The sequence below is a fragment of the Durio zibethinus genome, chromosome 6 (genome assembly GCF_047325235.1).
Source record: "Durio zibethinus cultivar Kanyao isolate XHJ-2024 chromosome 6, ASM4732523v1, whole genome shotgun sequence".
NCBI lineage: Eukaryota > Viridiplantae > Streptophyta > Magnoliopsida > Malvales > Malvaceae > Durio > Durio zibethinus.
This window is the reverse complement of record NC_143167.1, coordinates 31801769-31821637: the sequence shown is the minus strand read 5'-3', so window position 1 is coordinate 31821637 and position 19869 is coordinate 31801769. Positions and strand designations below refer to the sequence as shown.

Below are 19869 nucleotides of genomic sequence, written 5' to 3'. Positions count from 1 at the left end.
TGATGAACTACTACTAACTATTACATGAAAAAGCCAACCACCAAACAGAAGAAAATCAATCATGTGGAAACTTTTCGCAATGATTGGATGCTAAAACCTCTTGCAGTGAAAAACATCAATGTAGTTTTATTCACTCAATCTATATACAACAAAATAATGTGAAAACAAATTTTCATCTTCTATCATGAAATGATAATCTCAACAATCTATTTACGCAATTTTCTGTTCTGTTCACTTACCTAGGCTTAATTTGGAAAACTCTATTGTACCAAACTGAGTGGAGAATCATATGAAATATATCGTACTTCTCAGGTCTGGGATGCCAAAGAAAATGATGCTGTATCTTTTTGACCATCAGCTGCAGCCGCCGATACCTCTGTGCAGGGATCGAAAGGAGGATCTTCTTTAAATTGGGAATATCCTTCTCCAAAATGAAGACAGCAAAGGATTCCCAATTCAAAACCTCGAAAAAAGGAGGCACAAAATTGTCAGATATGATCACTGGAACACATTCATAGAAAATGGCCTCTACCACCCGTGGACTATTAACCTCGTAACCTCTTGGACAAAGGCAGTACTTGCTGCTCTTCATGTACTGGATGTAGTTCATTTTCCCCTTAACATTGGGTATGTTACCGAAGATTTTCATGTCAGGATCTTTGTTTCCCCACTGTTCTAATAGAATTGGCCTTAAATAACCATGCATGCCTCCCGCAAAGAAAGCCAGGATTGATCTCTTAGAAGGAGGTTTGCCTCCAAGATCTCTTAGAGGTTTCCGAGGATTCCGAACATAGGTCTCAGGAAGAGACACATCCTTGCCAAACATATAACCTTCTCTAACATCAGAATTGCAGAGGGCTCTGATGCAATTGGCCATGTATTCCTTTGTTTCAGATGGTGCCTGATAAAGCAGCGTTTATTAGAATATAGTGCCAGGAAAAAAATAAAAACTGAGAATTATCATAGCTTATTATTAAAAATATCAACTTATTGCTATCTCTAAACAGAAAAATGAAAATAAGCAGAGCAATTGACATGAATGCACACAAACAAAGGCATGTATAGTCAAGGTAAAAACAGGGAGATGAGAACTTAGGACTGCAGAAAAATCAACCGCTAGCTCCCAAATTATTGGCAATAACTTCCCAGAAGTAACAAAGTAAAATAGCTTAAGTTGTTTCAAATGCCAGGAAAATTAACCTATTATCAAATGCTATTGCCAAGTAAAATAATGGATTATTTGAAATTTATGAACAGTTCCAAACACGCTGTAAAACGTAATGGCAAAACCCAAGAAAGAATGAAAAGCATACCCAGTCATGGCAAGCAACCAAAAAATGATCAGCTCCTTCAGTTCTATTCCAGAAAGGATATTTTGCCGCAATCATGTCCACGTAGTTCTTCAAATACTCTATAAGGTTCTTATGACTATGAGAATCAGGCACATATAAGGTTTCCTCTAACATTCTAGAACTAAAAGGTAAGTAAAACAGGTGGGCTTCTCTTGGGGATTTAGTAACAAATCTTTTATTAGCTTCCAGCTGCTTCATGAACCATCCTTCAGAGGCATAAATACCCTTGAGAGGTGGTGTATGTACTATGGGTCTCTTTCCTTCCTTGTAGATGTATACTTTGAGTGTGCTTTCCATCAATTCATAACTCCTGCAATTGATGATGTAAAATTGTTTATACATTATGCACTTGAGTGGCAATAACAAATTTTTGTTTTGCCCAAAACTGATCAAGAGTTATTGCAATTCTTCTTCGCATTGAATCAGAAACCATTTAGTGGTAAACTTCAGCAACCTATTTCCACTAAAGGATCCCTTGTTTCCCTTTTTCTTCCAAACTTACTCAGCCAATTTAACATGGTTATGTTTGCCAAAAAAAAACTAACATCAAGAAAAATGAACCATTTTTACCTTTGTTAACATGAAAAAAGAAAAGGGAGAAGAATTAGAAACACCAGAACCATTTAAAGAGATGGTCATTTCCACGTATGCAGCATTCTATCACACTATTAAATTGTTCAAAGGAATGAACCATATTGGTATTGTTGAGTAAAGGTACAAGGTAAGGGGTGTTGGGAATAGTGACTCAAATCTTATAATAGATTTGTTTGAAATTTGTTAGATAGTGCTTGATGGACAAAAAGACTTACAAAAGAAGAATTCTAAGAAGAAAGAGATTGTTGATAGGCAAGTTTGTATGCTTATAAATAAGTGAAGTTTTTATAGGCTTAGGTATTAAAAAAAAATATAAGAGTTGTAGGATTTTATGGGTAGACAGCACATAGGATTACCGGAGATTTACGTCTTATAAGTGTGTATATTTGAATGTTTATGAGTGGACTGGAGGAGACTGAAAAGGTCCACATAGGTATGATGCATGGGTGCATATGAGTATATGTTTGTTTGTGTTGAAATATTACACATGGGTATGAGTTTATTTGAGTTAAGAATACTCCATAGGACTAAAGCAGATTGAGAGGGTCTACGGGTATTAATTGTGAGTAAAATTTATTTGTTTTGATATAATTCTCTACAACTAGTGAAACTTGTTTCCCATCCGTAGACGTAAGTCAATTAGACCGAATTATGCTAAGTTATTATCTCTTATATGATTGATTGATTGATTCTTTGATTTTGTTTTCGCTGGCTTGGATGTTTAATTGGATTAGAGGATTTTGTGCCTAACAAGGGTAAGGTTATCTAAGTTTGGATTCTCTGTTAAATATTATACATTGAAAGCTCACTCCTATGGTTCTAAGGAAGAATTATTCACGGATATAAACTTAAAATGATTAATGATTAAGTTTTTAATCCTATCGAGCAACCCAGAAGCCTTTCCCTCCACTATGCAAACTCTAGCTCATACTCTTCATGAAGTATCTGGAAAAGTTTATTTCTTCTTGCCTAATAGTATTCCCGTGATTTCAGTTGAACTCTAATTCTTTTATTTCCTTCTACATCAATTAACGACCACTTTGTGCCTCCCTGCACCTACATTGCAGATGACCTAATGATTTAAGAACCTTTCCTTCATTTAGACTTTGATTGGCTACTTCCACTTCTCTTTTGAATGATTTTTCTCTTTCTTTTCTTGCATCTGCCTCTATTTTTCCTTGTAAGACTTTTTAATGTAGTGATTAAAAATGAAAAAGGAATTAGAGTCATAACCCACCTTTTGAACATAGAAACATTCCGATAAAGGGGTGCATAAAGTTGCTGATCATTCTTTACAATGGGTGCATTCTGGATCTGCGATCTAGCATTTAGTAGAACTTTGTCTGCTCCTGAAGACCATCTCGGTGTCTACAAAAAAATGGAGATAGAAAGAAACATTGAAATATAGAACTAAATTTATTCCTTGGCAATAACTGAAAACAAAATGTTTGAGCATACCTTAGAATAATATGAAACACGACTCTGATAAAACAAATTGTTCATATCAGCTATTGTAGTTAGTGCAGGTGGCATCTCAGGCTTTTTCTTCATCCTAGGAGTGCTGGGGAGAGAAGAGTTATCACCTGATGCGGGGAAATTGTTCTGAATCTCTTCTGATTTTGCATTCTTGTCAAAACTTGGTGTCACATGTTGCTCCACTGAAGATATACTGGAATTGAAAGACACAACAGTAGTCCTGATATTTGTCTCAACATCTTTTTCTAAGGTAGTGTTAGCTGATGAATTTTTTAGGGGTAAGGCAGGCAAAGGAGATCCAATACCAGGATTTGAGTGCACTGTGCTTGCTGGTGCTAAAGTAATGTTTTTGTTTCCAATATTGTTGTTTGAAGTGTTGATATCAACAGTATCATTCCTTGAAGAAAAACTTTCCTCAGTTTTGCTAGCCTCCTCTGCTACAGTCTTATTATTGGAAATTTCAGCATAGTCCACTGTGGAATTTTTGTTTAGGTCCTCAAATTCCTCAGTTGAAGAGTCCCTAGAAGAAGTGCTATCATGATCTAACATAGCAGATTTATTCAAGCCTACTTCTCCTTCTGATATGAAATCAGTATTCTGATCTTTGTCATTTCTCCTAAAATCGTTGACTGTTTCATTAACAACACCTGTTTGGTTCATACTATTTAAACTTGTCATGTTACCTTCCTTCTCAGACTCCCATGATAGACGACCACCCTCCTCTGCCGTAGTCTTATTTTTGGAACTTTCAACATAATCCACTGTTGAATTCTTATTTAATTCGACCAATTCCTCAGTTGAAGACTCCTTTGGAGATTCACTACCCTCATCAAATGTAGAAGATTTATTCAAGTCCACATCTGTTTCTGATATAACATCATTATTCAAATCTGTCTCCTTTCCTTCAGAGATATCATTATCAAGAGCTGTCTCGTTACCAGCAGCATATGTGCCATTGTACTCCAAACCAATTGAATGAGTCACATTATGCACCACCTCCGACTGAGCTGATGATGGACCACTAGCTAAGAAACTACTTTCTCCCTCAACTGAAACCTCAGCAGAAGGAAATAATGTCGACAAAACATTCTCATATGGAAGTTCAACATACTGGAATGTTATAATCACTACAAACGTAATTCCTATAAGCCATATCAATTTCCTGGTATCCAATTGAAACAAAGATTTAAGTTCATGCCCCATTGAGAAACCACTCCACCAAGATCGTCAACTGAGTTCCAATGCTAAGTATCATCCCTGCATTGTGTTCCCCAATCCCTGAATTTAGTCAAGATGTAACTCCTTTACTAACCCATGAACCTAACTCAAGAAAAAAATCAGTATAGCAACCAATTGTATATCTATTTTAGCAGTCAACGAACAATCAAGTAGCAAAAATACTCAATAATTTAGAAAGTGCAGAACAAAATAATTGAAGCAAAAAGAGCTTAGGAATGTGCTAAGTATTAATTTTCTGGTTAGAGATCTACTAAACAAGCTAAATTGTTCCAAAGATCGACTTGTTGCATGGTCAAAAGAACGATTAAATTAAGCACGCCGCGCAATATATGAATCTTCAAGTATCGATTTAACGCTAGTTCTTTCCATTAATCAAACATGGAAATCGAGAAAACGAATAGAGATGTGGCAAAACAAACAAAAAGTCAAAAGTCAACTAAAACCACGGAGAAAAATGCTTACGATTTACGCTCCTCGAACTCTCATTCTTCTGTTTGGTAGACAAGAAACCAAATGATTTAAGCGAAATTCTGGAATTCAGGAAAACAAAGAATAGAAAAGAAGCATGGAATATTGTCAAAGAGGTGGACAGTTGTAAAACTAGACACGGAATCTCCTCCTATTTCCTTTGTTGTTATCTTTAGCTTTTGCTTTTCCTTTTATGAAGATGAAGGTTTCTATTTTCTCAGTAGCCAAAAAGTGAATTATTTGATTTGCATGGGGGGCTGGAATGGGAATTTGAAGGCTTCTAAGCAGCTTCTGTTTTACTGAATTTTTGGCTTTACCGAGAAGTTGGAAACGGTGAATCTCTGTTTGCTTCAGAAGCTAAGCTTTTATTATCTTTTTGGACAAGAAAGCACAGTCGTGTATTCCGATATTACGAATTAACCACCCAACTTTTTGACTTCTTACCCAACGGCCGACAGTATTGTCCACGCGCGGCGCATTTGGCGCTCCATCAATTCTTTCCTAACTTAACGGACCCAGTGTCCCCGTTTGACTCCCGTTAATCTTTCTCTCAATCTTTTAAGAAAACATTAAAACTTGAATTTTTTTTTTGTTTTTACTTTTAAATTGGAAAATTTGTCTTTTATACTCCAACTATTGAGACAACCTATAAGATAAAAAAAAATCACATGTATGACATGATTTTATTTTCCTCTCCCTTCCATACAAATAAATAAAAAATATAAAAATTTATTTATATGTTTCGAATTTAAATTAATTATTAATTAATAATGTAAATACCTTGGCAATAAGGCAGTGGAGATGAGATGATGAATTATTGAATATTGTATTGGTACGGACGATGACCTAACCGTTAGGCGTTGGGGCAGTTGCTGCCCGTGCCACGCGGCATGAGTAAAACACGAAGCATTAGACAGCTAAAGGTGACTTGAAATTCCCTCAATTATACCCCTGGCGGCCAACAACGATGATGTTGACCTCATACTGTTACTATAATTATTTTGGTTCTCTTCTTTCATTTTTTATGGGTGGGTGGATGCGTTCACGAGGCCTGGCTGACCTTATAATTAAAACATTATGGACAAATATTTGTTACGTCGATGTCGCCATGGACGTCAGGATCATTAAAGGTTTTTCACATGAAAAGCCATTCTCACTCTTTTTTTTTTTTTTTTTTTTCCTATGGTTGCAGGGAATATGCATTAATATAAACCCTAAGGCCCTCTGCTACCATCAATACGAACCGAGAGGCAATAAAATAATATTATTATTCTTTAAAATTTAAGATTTAATTCAATGGAATTAAAGTTTTAATTTAGTAGTAAAGAGAAGATTTTAAAATTTTAAAGTTTTAAATTTAAATTTTATTATGTGTGAGATGGATTATTTAATTATATTTTAATTTATTAACTGATTATTATGTAATTATAATTTAATTATGATATAGTAATTAATTATGTAAGTTTAATATTTGAATATGATTATAATTTAAAAAATCTGATTCATTTAATTTATTTTTAAATAATGAATTTTAATAAATTTGAAATTAAAATGTCAACTCTTGTAATTTTTTTTATATTTATATTACGATTTTTTATATCAAAAAATAATATTAACAATTAAAGCATATTTTTTACATCTTAACCTCATTTTAGAAAAAAAAAATAAAATAAAAAACCCTTCCATCCCTCTTCTATAAAAGGAAAAGAAAAAGATGATATTAATTGTTGAATAATGTTTTATTTTTAAATATAAAAGGGTGATGTTTTGATATTATAATGCTTGAATTCATTGAAAATAGAAAGTTAAACCATTATGTTAAGAGAAAATCAAAACAATAATTATAGAATGGATCCTTCCAAAATTACATTGCCAAAATGAAGTCTCCTTTGTTTTGCTTTAAAATATCGAAAATATAAATCTTATTTTTTTATAATAAAAGTCCCAAAAATTCCCAATCAAATAAAACATTTACTAAAAACTTTTTCTTTTTTATTGATAGAAACTAAAAACTTTAACCACGGGCAAAACTCATCCCCCATCTCCGGTTTGTTAATCCGACGGCCCGACATAATACAACGGTTAAAACTCTAACCCCAAAACCATTTTCAATAAAGAACAAAAGTTCATCGCAGTTGGAAGTGTCTGCAATTAGCAAATTTGGAATCCCATTTCCCTAATCTCTCCTTAATTAAAGTAAATCTGGAGATAAACAAGCATGATTACTGATCGTGAGAGAGCAATGGAGGTCGATAGGGAAGACGGACGCACGCAGAACCAGTTGAGACCTCTCGCTTGTTCTCGAAACATCCTCCGTCGTGCTCATGGCTCTGCCAGTTGGTCTCAAGGTACTTCCTTGTAGTAACATTTTTGTTGGGAAATCATAATATTTTGAGTATAAATCGGTTTATTTTTTGTTAATTTTTATTTAGGAGACACTGAAGTATTCGCTGCTGTTTATGGGCGGAAAGCTGGAACTAGAAAGAATGAGAATCCTGAGAAAGCTTGGATTGAAGTTATTTGGAAGCCTAAAACAGGACAGATAGGTAATTTTTTAGAACCCCTTTTTGTCATTGCATTTGATGTTTAGTACGTTGGGAATTTTCCAAATATTACCATTGGTGTTTCGGTAAATTGGAAAAGGAATATGAAATGATATTGAAGGAACTCTGCAGAGCATTTGTATTTTGACTGTCAATCCAAATAGTACAACATCGATTATAATTCAGGTGAGCTATTTGATTAACTCTCTATTAAAAATATCTCTTCTTTATGCCCAAATTGTTTCTAATTTGAGTTTTTTTATGTTTTCGGTTGCAGGTTGTCAATGATGATGGTGCTGTATCCTTTATGCATATTCCTTAGGATTGTTTTACTGCTTCATTTCATTGCTCCCAAGGTTTCATTTATCCAGAGATTATGCTCGAATGTTTATGTGTTAATAGACACTCGGAATTTACATTGAGAAAGCTACAATTTTGATTAGCCAATGATGCCGCCCTGTAAAGTCCCCATGATAGAGATTTCATTTGGGTAACTTTTGCTTAAAATTATTATGTGTTTGTTTGGTTCCCCTCCCCCCACCCCATTGATAGTAAGTGATCAGGGATATATCACACATCTTCTTGATGATATCATGATAATCCTTGATATTACCTCATATAGCTTCTCCCGAGTGCCATAAATGCGGCATGTGTGGCCCTTGTAGATGCAGGAATTCCTATGAAGCATCTTGCTGATAAGCAATGCAGATAAGTAGTCATATTCATGTTTCATTAATAATTAATAATTAATACTTAATTTCTTGCTGATTTTATGCTGGATGGTGCAGTTGCAATCTGTTGTTGTGCGGCCAAGAGTGGATATGTTATATTGGATCCCACCAAGCTAGAAGAGCAGGTTATTATAGAATTCCTTTTGTTGATTTATTTTCTTCTTATAAAATTTCTTCAGTAACAAGAATTTAGCACACGTGTGAAATTTTTAAACCCCAGAAAAAGAAAGGAAAGAGTATAGCTTTTCCCCTGGATAAATATCCAATGATATTCATGATACTTTGTACTCTAAACTATAATTTGACAGTAGCAGCTTTCATATGGGATAACTGAGTGGAGCTTTAGACAGATTGAATATAGAGTAGTTGGCTTTTTGTAAATTTTGTTTGACTCCTATCTTATGACATTTATGTCTTTTATAATAGCAGAAAATTAAGGCATTTGCATATTTAGTCTTCCCAAACTCAGTCCATTCAGTCCTTCCAGAAGGATCATTAAGTGTGCAAGTTTAACCCATAGAACACGGGATTATTATGTCTGTTACCCATGGTATAATATCACACCATATTGGTCTATCATTATTAAATTAATTTTTCTTTGTAGTGGAATCACATATAATTGTAAAAAATGTCATGTTTTTGGGGATTTAAGGTAGCTGTCAAAGAGACTGTTTCTTTTCACCAGTAACCATTATAGAGCTATAAATTGGTAAATGTTAACACTAGCTTGGATGAAGTAGAGCGCTTTCTTTTAATGTCTTAGATGTGCTTATGGTGTTGTGACAACTGTGATGTTATTGCTTCTATTACAATTTTGTCTTTGGCTTTTTGAAGTATTAGTTTGGCTTAAAACATTTCTGATACTATCGTATTTCCTTCTAATAGATTCTTATTTGAGCTCTTGTCCCAGTGGATGATTATTTTTACTGCCTAGAACGAGGTTGTGCTGAAAGTGTTAAGTTGTCTGATTTTCTCAGGAGCTTGAAACAGCACCCAACTGATTCATCTAAAGCTGGATGACTGAATCAGATTTTCAGGCTCTGATTGAGGGATTCAGTGGTTTGTGGGATTTCATGTTATACTGGATATTACTATAGCCATTGTTGTACTGATTTATGGCCCTCATTTCTTCACTCTCTCATAATCGCTCTTGACCAAATTGTATTAGAAATTGATGTAAAGAAAATAGTTTTCTGCACTGATTGTTTCTGAATTCCCACTTTCCTGCGTTCTTGTTAGTGCTGTTGATTCGTGAATCAGATATTCCTTAGAGGTGAAATGTAGATCACATGGGCCCCCGTAAAAATTTTTTGTTGTCCTTGTGGGCGAGAAATCACCTTCCCAAGGCAACTCTGTTGGTTGTCTGATGTTCAAAAGATTACATGGCCCAAGCATTTGCTTGAATTTGACAATTTCAACATCTCAATCTTCAACCAGTGATGCAAGATTTGATCGCTTGAACATTTGTTCTGGTTAAAGGCTGCTGCAGTTCAGTCAACTTAAATGTTTCTCTCTTTTTATTTTTTTATTTTTTTTTTCAGTATTGGTCAAGTTCACTCGATTTTGGATAAATCAATATATTGGTATTGAATGCGCCCGGCTGATATTTTTGGGTTCAAGCCACTTGAATACCACCAAACCAAATTACAACTTCAAGTGGGAATTCAACAGTCAAAATTGACAATTCTTGCTCGTTCTTGGTGTCCCTAAATTATTCCCTCCTTTTTTTAGCTCAAAATTTTCATTTTGAAGACATGAACATCATTTTCATAGTTAAGAACTATTTCTTTGTTTAGAATTAAATGTGATTAAAAAAACAAGAAATTTGACCATAGAAAACCTATAAAAAATTCTGTTTGTTATTTTGTTCTGTTTTGTATGACACGTTAATGTTTTTGAGCTGTCTCAATAATATGAAGTGCATGTGTACTACGTACATACATGATATATAAGACCTTAGTTTGCTGTTATGTTCACAAATCACAACCTGTTGGGTTGCAATTTAACTTTCTATTTTTCTAACAATAAGGTAAGAAATCAAGATGGCATCTTCTTATGTTCCATTTCAAGTGCATTGCTCCTTTCTCAAGCCCTCCATCTCATTCACACCCAACTTTGATCTCCTCAAGACAACCGATCTTGCCTCTTCTTTCAAGGTTAGCTACTTCCTCTTTCTCTTTATCTCTCTGAGAAGAACTAGGCTTGAATGTAACGTATAGATTTTTCATTTCTTGCGACAGCCTTTTCTAAGAGAATTGCAACGACTTGCTTTTCGAGTTGAAGTCCTGAAATCTGTCAAGAACACTTCCATTAAGTTGCTTGACACATTTGTAGATTCTGCATTCCAGTTTGTTGACTACCCATTGGACCCATCTCAGGTATATCATAGCATATATTTTGCCTTAATTCATGGATTCTTTCTGCGTGCTTTGACAATTGCACGTGGAAGCTATGTATGTTCACCTATATTTGCAAATGTTGGACAGAGTAACTCTGCGCCAGTAGATGAATTGAGAGAAGCTGCTCTTATCACCAACATTGATGGCAAAATTCCAAGTGATTTTCCTGAGGGAATCTACATAAGTTTGTTTCTTTTCCCCTTAGTTACCTAATTAAAAGCACATGACATCTTCCCAGAAAAAAAAACTGTTTATCATATGAGATAGTAGACAATTAATGGTTATCATATAAGATTTGTATTTTAGACGTGGTCCTCAAAATTTTCTTTTAAAAATGAACACAATATGTAAATATAGGTAGAATAAGTGTGATGTTAGTTCTCGTCTTGAAGTTCAAGTAAAATAGGAACATTTATTGTCGGATTTACACCAAACAAACAAGAGAAGCCATCGGTTAAGGTCGAAAAATTGCAGAACTTGCTAAGCTTCAAGACTTTTACGGACTTATCTTCGGGGACAGTTCATACAAGACATAAACATGAAACAAAGACTGAAAATTACGTTTGGTGACATTTTGATCTTTATGCATGGTTAGTTTGTATCCACAAAGGTGTTTGAATAGACTTAAATGTAAAGATAAGAAAAAAGAAAATCATTAACAGGACATTTGTGAATTAAGTTGAACAAGCTGACAGACGGACAGAAAAATCATCTGCAGAACATTTTGTTGTTGTCTGGAGCATAATTAGAGGTGGCAAAGCTGATTCGAGCCCAAATATCCGTCCGAATCGATCTATGACCAAATCTGAATCAATCCAAATTGATTAAAAGAAGTCAAAGACTGAAACACGAAAAGATCTTATCCGAAAAAATCTGAATCTGACAAAAATCTGAATTCAAAAAAGTCTGAAATCCGAATTGTCATAATCCATATCTGCAATAATGCGAACTTGAGATTGATTCGATATAAATCCGTAAAAAATTGAATTATATCCGTGAAAATCAAAACTATAATTATACAATTTTTTAAATAAATAAAAAATAAATATTTTTTAACTAAAAATTTTAAATTTTAAAAATGTTATTATTGATAATTATTAAATAATTATATCAATAATAATCAACAAAATTAGTGTTAAATTTTTAATTTTGATTATAAAATAAATTTAATTTGACACACTAATATTAATATCAGATGATTTTTAAAACTATCTCATTATATTTACAATATTTATCAATATAAAACAAAAACTAATATCATTCATTTAACATTTAATTTCATTATAAAAAATCATTTACAATATATTATTGATTCATTACACTTATTCCATATAACTAAAATTTAATTTTGATATATTGATAATTCATATATAAAAGAATTATATCATAATTTTAATTTTTGATTTAATTTGATGTTTTGAGAAAAACATTAAGACCATTATTAACAAAAAAATTAACTTTAAGTTAGATTTTTAATGTTTTAAACATATTATATTAAAATATAAATTTTACTTGAAAATAAAAAAATTATCTTATAAATTAAAACATATTATTTTAAAATTAAAATATAAATATGAAGAAAATTAAATAATTAAATTAAACATACAATATCTAAACAAATATAAAAAAATAAAAGATGTTCTTCAATTCTTAAAATCAAATAACCAAAATTTTCAAAATTCTAAGAATAATGCATCATCATCAAGGTTAAGTCACCCGAACATCTAAAATTTGACATACAAATTATAATCAAAGCAACACAAAGTATTGTTAATAAAAAATTCTCAACTTTTTTTGCAACAAAAAAATATATTATAAAGTAAAATATCAACATACATTGTAATTAAAAACTTTTAATCTTCTTTCATGTGAAAACTAATTCAACATTGCTACAGTCTTCCCAAATTATAACTTTTAAATCCCTATAATAATAAAGTAAAGTAAGTCCATATATCAAATTATAATAACAAATTTACAATTAAAGTAAAAGAAAAAAAACTAAGTTACTTTTTATCAAAGAAATAAGTGATAATCTTATAACTAAAGTAATTTATATTAAAGTTTTAGCTAAAAAAAATAATTATATTAAACTTACAATAATTTCTTTAGAAACTTTTCTTCGATTACTTTTATCACTATCAAAAGCCGTCATAAATGATTGAGAATGAATATTACTTTGATTCTCATACTTTTTGAAAAGTAGTTTCAATTTTTCTAGAACATCTAACCACTTGCTTTCATATTCATTACTTAATTTTGGCAAAAGATACTGCAAATTTTGCAACTTAAAATGAAGATCAAGTATAACTACAAAAGATAACACCATACTATAATCATCCTAATACTTACAAAACTTATTGTCCTTCTTTTTTGCCATTAGTACCGTGATTGGGTCTTCAAACACTAGCATATTTCGAACATTTTTTTGAATTTGCTATACATTTTCAAAATACAAATTACTAGTGGGATAGTTTTTCCTTGAAAACAAAGTGGTGATCTTTAAAGAAGGCTTTAAAAACTTGGAAACCTTCTCAATCTAAAGAAAATTTTCAGAACTTGAAAATGTGTAGACACCCACCTTTTGAATTTATTTTTCGTTGAGTTTCAGATAAAAATAAAAAATAAGATAATAAATAAAAACAAAGTTTTATTTCTAATAAAATTACCGAAAAAAATTTGAAGTTTGAAAATTGGATCAAGAAAGGAATTTGTTTTTAAACGAGGATAAACAGACTAGAGGTTTTTTATTTTCAAACTCTCGTGCCCAGCCTTATATAAATCATCCAATAATCACACAGAAAGGGGGAGGAAACAAAAAAAGAGGAGACGGAGTCATAGAGAAAGAGTTGGGGAGAAAACGAGCGAGTAATCAGAATCAATATTTTTTTTTTGAAGAAGCTAAAAGTTTTCTTTTCTTTTTTGAGATTTTTTTTTTTGGAAACTTTCAAAAAATTTTTAGAATCAGGTGAATTTTTCTGCAAAGATTTAAAATTTTCGATGATTTTCCAACCAAAAAACCTAGTTTTCGCGATAAAAATATAGAAACCGACGAGATTCGTTGTAGTTCTTCGTGTCTTAAAGAGAAATGTAGAGAAAGGGAAGAAACGAGAGAGAAAATGAGGGAAAAGCATGTGAAGGAAAGAGGAATTTTTTGCCTTTTATACTTGGACAAAACGACGCTGTTTTGAGACGTCAAAACAGATAGAATCCGTGCATCTCCCCAGGTTCGATCCGACCCGCAGCGCATCAACCCGTTTGCTCGCTTCACTCAGCCTCTGACGAGCCGTTAAGCCGAGCTACATATTAAGTCGCTCCAATCGATTCTATCTCTGGAGCCGCACTCTATCCGAGCTTAGCCGAGCGAATGTATGGAATGTATAGAGGCTTTCTTTGTGCGAAATGATGACATCACTGGATGGCCCATGGTTGGCTAAGTGATAAGACAGTTTTTTTTTTTTTTTTTTTCTGTTAATTTGGATTCAAATTCATTGGAAGATTATAAAATTTTAATTTTTTAAAAATTTATTAAATCCCACGTAGAAAACTGCTTGAATCAAAGGCAAAAAAACAGTGATGATAATGACTTAATGCCTTTTCTTTTTTATTTGTTTGGATAACATTGTTTCTATCGCTTGAGTTTGTATTGGAGATGTTCTTTTTTGAAATATGTGTTTTTCACTAAGAATATATTTTTTAAATGAAATCTTAAAATTATACTTACAATTATCTTTTTTTTAATATAAAGTTTAGATTTAAATATCTAGTTTCCCGGTCTATAAATAGAAAATTATTATATTAAACACGTCGAAACAAAGTAAGCATCTGAATGATAGAAGCCAAGAAGGTCCGAAGTGCAGTTTACAATCTCTATAATATACCTGCAAGACCTACTCTAGAAGTCCTAACAAGTAATTAATTAAGGCAGTCGAGCGAGGTCGAGACGAGTTATGACAGCTTTATTTATGGCGTTTCAAGTGCATTGCTCAGCTCCAAAACCATCCATCTCACAAAACTCTGATCACTTCAAGACCCTTCTCTCCCCTACTTTGAAGGTTAGTCAAGCTCCAGCTACCTTCCTCTTTGATTACTGATTTATAGTAATGTTAGTGTCACTGACATATGGGTGCGGGTCTCCTGATGAATCCTGATATAGCCATTTTTGAGAAAGCTGCAACAACTTCCCTTGCGAATAGACGTTTCAAAAGCCATCAAGAACACTTCTGTCAAGTTGCTTGATGCATTGGTTGATTCTACATTCGAGTTTATGGACCAGCCATTGCTCCCATCGCAGGTACCATAGGCCTTTAAACAATGAATTCCACTTTTAATTTATAATCGCTCATGCATGTCATGCACATGGTGTACTGATCTTGTCCCGAACTCTTCTGAGTTTTAATTCAACAGAGTAATTTTGCTCCCATTGATGAATTGAAAGAAGCTGTTCTTATCACAAACATCGAAGGGGAAATTCCGGATGGCTTTCCAGAGGGTGTCTACTTAAGAAATGGTTTGATATTGATTTTATACGATAAATATGATGTGTCTATTATATAACATGATATTGGAAATTCTTATGTATTCGATTATCACTAATTCCAACTGATTTTTGCAATTTAGTGTCCAAATGTGGCTAAGTGATTATCATTATCATTATTTAATTGCAGGGCCAAACCCGCTTTTTGGTGGATTAAAATCAACGAAATCCATATTTGGGAGGTCAAATCACATCTGGGTAGAAGGAGAAGGGATGCTTCATGCTTTGTATTTAGGCAAAGGCGTTGATGGGAACTGGACTGTTTGTTATAACAACAGATATGTTGAAACTGAGACATTCAAACTGGAAAAACAGCGAAACAAACCCTCTTTTCTTCCTGCTGTAGAAGGGGATTCACCATCTATTGTGTGTGCTTATTTGCTTAATTTGGTGGGTTTACTTGAAGAATACAGTGTTCTTTGAAACCTAGAATCTTCATTCTAATTTATGATCTAACATTAAGTTTTGGTACAGTTCTGAATATGTTGGGCCAGATATATAAAAATAATTATATGCAGAATGCAGATAAATTCCACTCGTAAAATAACAGGTTGTAGGAGCACATTTTAATTAAAGCCTTAGCTAGGTTATAACCCACGTTTGATTTCTTTGCTATTCCCCAGCTGAGATTTGGCCAAGTTAACAAATACCTAAGCAACACCAACGTTGTTGAGCATTCGGGGAAGCTCTACTCGATTTCAGAAAATGACTTGCCTCAAGAGATCGACATGCTAACGCTTAAAGCTTTGGGTAATTGGGATGTTAATGGAGCTTGGAAGCGACCATTTACCTCCCATCCTAAGGTTGTTTTTCGTATCCTTACATAGAAGATAGATTTGGTTAACAGCTTTATGGGTTCTAGTAGATCATGATATGATTTTTGATAAGTTCACTTCACCATTTTTTATCTAACAGAGAGCTCCTGGGACAGGAGAGCTAGTTGTCATTGGGATTAATGCAACTAAACCTTATGTTGAACTGGGTGTAATTTCTGGTATGATTTCCATTCTAAGAGCATTGAACAAGATTGAAACATACACTTCCATAGGTCAGTGTGACAACATGTTAATATCACAGTTCTATACCTTTTTTTTTCCTTTTTTCAGCTGATGGTAAGAAATTGGTTCACCGAGTGGATCTCAAACTAAATAGGTGCTCACTTAGCCATGAAATTCTAGTCACGCCGAGGTAAACTTGGTAATGATATATAGTACGCATCATTTTTCTTGTATTAGCTTGAAAAACCTTGCTGCATAATTGAGATAATTGTGATGAAATTTTTTTAAATAGGATTTTCATAGAATTTTCATTTACAGATACAACATATTCCTGGACTACCCACTAACTGTAGACATAGGCAGACTTCTTCGTGGTGGCCAGTGAGTTCATATTCTTATTTCGTTTAAACTCCAATTAACGTTTTACAAACTTTGTTATTTTCATCACTCAAATTAAAAAAAGTGTTCTGTGTTCTGTTCCAATATGTGATATGTAGATTAATAAAATATCAAAAGGAAGGATATGCTAGGATTGGCGTAATGCACGGCCGGTGTGGGGATGCAGATTCAATCAAGTGGTTTGAAGTGAAACCAAATTGCACATTTCATATCATTAATTCTTTCGAGGATGGTGATGAGGTAACTCATAATTTGATATTTGGTCTCAAACATGGAAGATGAACTTATAACTGTTTGATGTTTTTTCATAACACAGGCTGTGGTGTAGAGCCCTTGAATCAGTCCTTCCAGGACCTGATAAGGGTGTGAACAAATTTGAGTGGTTTTCCAAAAAATTTAGGCATATAGAATCAAATGAAGGAAGTGTTGATGCAACGTCGGAAGATGAATTAGTGTTTCCTCGTCCTTATGAGTGGCGGCTGAACATGCGAACTGGACATGTCCAGGAGAGAAATCTGGCAGGCACTGAATTCCCTATGGATTTTCCTTTCATCAATGGAGCTTTTACAGGTGTTAAAAATAGATACGGCTATTTCCAAGTGCGAGATTGCATTGCAAGTTCTAGTTCAGGTACCTTATTGCAATTTTCTGATCTGGCAGATTATCAAAATTGGCCTTTTTTTTTTTCTTGAGTGATTATCATATATACATCCTGAAGCCTTCATTTTGGAGGTAAGCTCTGATATGTTATGATCCTTCAATTTGAACATTTAATTCAGGCATGGCAAAGTATGGGGGCCTTGCCAAACTGTCCTTTGAAGAACCAAACACAATGCTTTGCTCGGTAATATTTTCTTCTAAATTCTAATAACTTTCATCTATAATTCTCGGTTAGTTCTTGTTGCATGATGCTCCTGACTTGGATTTGGAAATAAGAGACAGGGGCAAGCAGAAGGGCTAATAAAGGAAGAATATCATATGTTCAAGGAACATACATTTTGCACTGGAGCTTCCTTTGTCCCTAAAGAAGGAGTGATTGAAGAAGACGACGGCTGGATCATTACATTTGTTCACAATGAAGATACTAATACATCTCAAGTAAGCCAATTTGGTACCTGATAACTATATTTATCACATTTGTTCAGCAGCAGTAGTACATATTTCTGTTATTTCAGTGAAGTTTTTGAATTTATTTTCCTCTATATATATATATACGAACAGGTTTACATAATTGACACAAGGAACTTCTCTAGTGAGCCAGTTGCCAAAATTACACTGCCATGCAGAGTTCCATATGGTTTTCATGGAGCTTTTTTCCCAATCCAGTTGCAGGAAAAACTCATTGCGATGGTTTCCACTTCTGATTCCAGAATGTGTTAATACACGGTGCCTAGCTGTAATACCCCTCCAAATTTCTTGTAATATTATTGTTTTTATATTATAAAAAAATATTATGTTATTTGCTTTACTCTTGGTGTTTTTATTTTGGTATATTGTTGGATGAATTGGTAAAAGGGACAAAATTGCATAAATTAATTTGATGATTTTTGTAGGAGGAACTGTTTTAAAAAATAAAACACTTTAAGGGGTCATAACGTAATTTTCCACATTTTAACCTTAATATAAATTCTTTCTTAACCGGTTAAAAAAAACAGAAGGAGGAGAGCACCAGCCGATTGAGGCTACCATCTTGAGCTTCTAAAGTTTCATGTCATGTTTAAGCTAAGATTAATCTTCTCTTTTCATGAGATTTTTGTATTTTGTTAATTTTCTTCATAGCCCAACTACGGGTTTCAAATTTTTTTAATTTTCCGATGACCTTCGGTGGTTTTCCGGAGGCATATTTCGTATCGTTCGAAAGCCTCTTCAAGACCTTTCAAATGCATGTTGTGGCAACTTATTTGGTTAAGTAGTTTAGGAAAAATAAAATTTTGAAGTTAGTAAACAAATGGGTATTTACAGTGTCGGTGATCTGACTTTGGGTCACTGTAAACCCACCTTCTGGCACTTCTTTAGGTCGAAACTTGGGTGCTATTTGAAGTAGGAAGTGTGCTCTTTAGTGTGGTAGAAATGGTTCGTTCAAGGATTCTATGAGGATGAAGAACTAAGACTCCAAAGTCAGCTCCATCAAGCTGAAACCCCGGAAAATCTGAGCGTGTAGTGATTATTTGCCATATTTTTGCTTCTAAAACTCCTGATTCTGGAAACCATTTTGGCAGAAACAAAATTCTGCATTATAGTACTGCATGCATACTTTAAATTTGTGTTTTGATTCATCACTAATGTCGATTGGAGTTAGGAGATATATTGGCTCAAAATTGGCTCAATGATAGCAAATTTTCGAAAAAATCAAAATTTGAAAAAAAAAATCATTTTAATCATTTGAAGAAATTATTTTTGGTCAACTTGATTCAGTCATATTAGAAATAGGATGAAGTTCGGTTACATGATTTGAGTGAAATTTTTTTTAATATAAAGATATTTTTGTGAAATTACTTTTTTTTTTTTTTGGTGTTGGTAGTCTTAAAAAAAGGTCTTTAAAATAAATACAAAGTTTAAAATAAATCTTTTAATTAATTTTATGATTTAACCTAAAAAAATCCATAAATTGCTAATGATTTTGTGTTTTCCAACCTTAAAATAATTTTCTCTATTTTGATTATCTTTCATATTATTAGGAAATAAATTTTTAATAAAAGAATATATATTTTCAAATAGTTCCGGTTTGTAAAGGAAGTTGCCGGCCCCCTTAGATGGCTTTGGATGGCCACCGAGAAATTGTACTTTATTGAGTTTATGATTTTTATGTTAAATTCTAATTTAGAAATATATCTTATAAATTTGAATAAAGATATAAAATAAAAAGGTACCAATAAATTAAATACAAATTTTCTTTGTATTTTTAATGGATAGCGTATGGAGTATAAATAAAAATATCATATCAATTTTTTATATATGAAACAAAGAATTAAAAAATATTTAATTTTTATTCTTTATTGTTTCATTTTCGTTTTTATTCATCTTTTTTATATAAAAAATAACAAAAGATTATTTTGTTTGTAACAATTGTTAAAATTCGATGTATAAGATAATAAATTGAATACAATATTAATAATTTTATATTATATTTGGTTTG

The 19869-nt window shown here is 32.9% G+C and overlaps 4 protein-coding genes across 9 annotated transcripts; 3 read left to right on the top strand and 1 right to left on the bottom strand.

Moving 5' to 3' along the window:
* Positions 1-55: 55 nt before the first annotated feature.
* LOC111285365 (uncharacterized) lies at positions 56-5466 on the bottom strand. Of its 3 annotated transcripts, none has more exons than XM_089762945.1 (5): positions 5124-5466; positions 3405-4679; positions 3184-3314; positions 1314-1662; positions 56-901 (listed from the first exon to the last, which is right to left on the bottom strand). In XM_089762945.1, the coding sequence occupies exons 2-5, from the start codon at positions 4623-4625 to the stop codon at positions 236-238; spliced, it is 2367 nt and encodes a 788-aa protein (XP_089619071.1). In that variant the 5' UTR covers positions 4626-4679; positions 5124-5466; the 3' UTR covers positions 56-235. The 3 variants fall into 3 exon arrangements, with proteins under 3 accessions (XP_089619071.1, XP_022730520.2, XP_089619070.1); XM_022874785.2 differs by having other exon boundaries at positions 101-901; positions 3405-4742; XM_089762944.1 differs by having other exon boundaries at positions 101-901; positions 3405-4700.
* A 1628-nt stretch (positions 5467-7094) lies between these two features.
* LOC111284462 (exosome complex exonuclease RRP46 homolog) lies at positions 7095-9601 on the top strand. 4 transcript variants are annotated; one of them, XM_089762950.1, is made up of 6 exons: positions 7095-7477; positions 7562-7675; positions 7805-7858; positions 7950-7970; positions 8295-8528; positions 9381-9601. In XM_089762950.1, the coding sequence occupies exons 1-3, from the start codon at positions 7348-7350 to the stop codon at positions 7834-7836; spliced, it is 276 nt and encodes a 91-aa protein (XP_089619076.1). In that variant the 5' UTR covers positions 7095-7347; the 3' UTR covers positions 7837-7858; positions 7950-7970; positions 8295-8528; positions 9381-9601. The 4 variants fall into 4 exon arrangements, with proteins under 4 accessions (XP_089619076.1, XP_089619077.1, XP_089619078.1 ...); XM_089762951.1 differs by having other exon boundaries at positions 9289-9601; XM_089762952.1 differs by having other exon boundaries at positions 7099-7477; positions 7773-7858.
* On the top strand, positions 7957-9423 carry LOC149518579 (exosome complex exonuclease RRP46 homolog). The gene is made up of 5 exons (XM_089761599.1): positions 7957-8028; positions 8295-8376; positions 8461-8528; positions 8833-8902; positions 9314-9423. The coding sequence occupies exons 1-5, from the start codon at positions 7957-7959 to the stop codon at positions 9421-9423; spliced, it is 402 nt and encodes a 133-aa protein (XP_089617725.1).
* Positions 9602-10220: 619 nt separating the features above from the next.
* On the top strand, positions 10221-18646 carry LOC111284461 (carotenoid 9,10(9',10')-cleavage dioxygenase 1-like). Its single transcript, XM_089761598.1, has 14 exons — positions 10221-10559; positions 10644-10781; positions 15207-15309; positions 15467-15726; positions 15960-16139; positions 16252-16330; positions 16443-16524; positions 16653-16715; positions 16832-16978; positions 17050-17363; positions 17513-17577; positions 17670-17831; positions 17955-18108; positions 18513-18646. Exons 1-14 carry the CDS (start codon positions 10446-10448, stop codon positions 18644-18646), a joined length of 1995 nt encoding a protein of 664 aa, XP_089617724.1. The 5' UTR covers positions 10221-10445.
* Positions 18647-19869: the final 1223 nt, after the last annotated feature.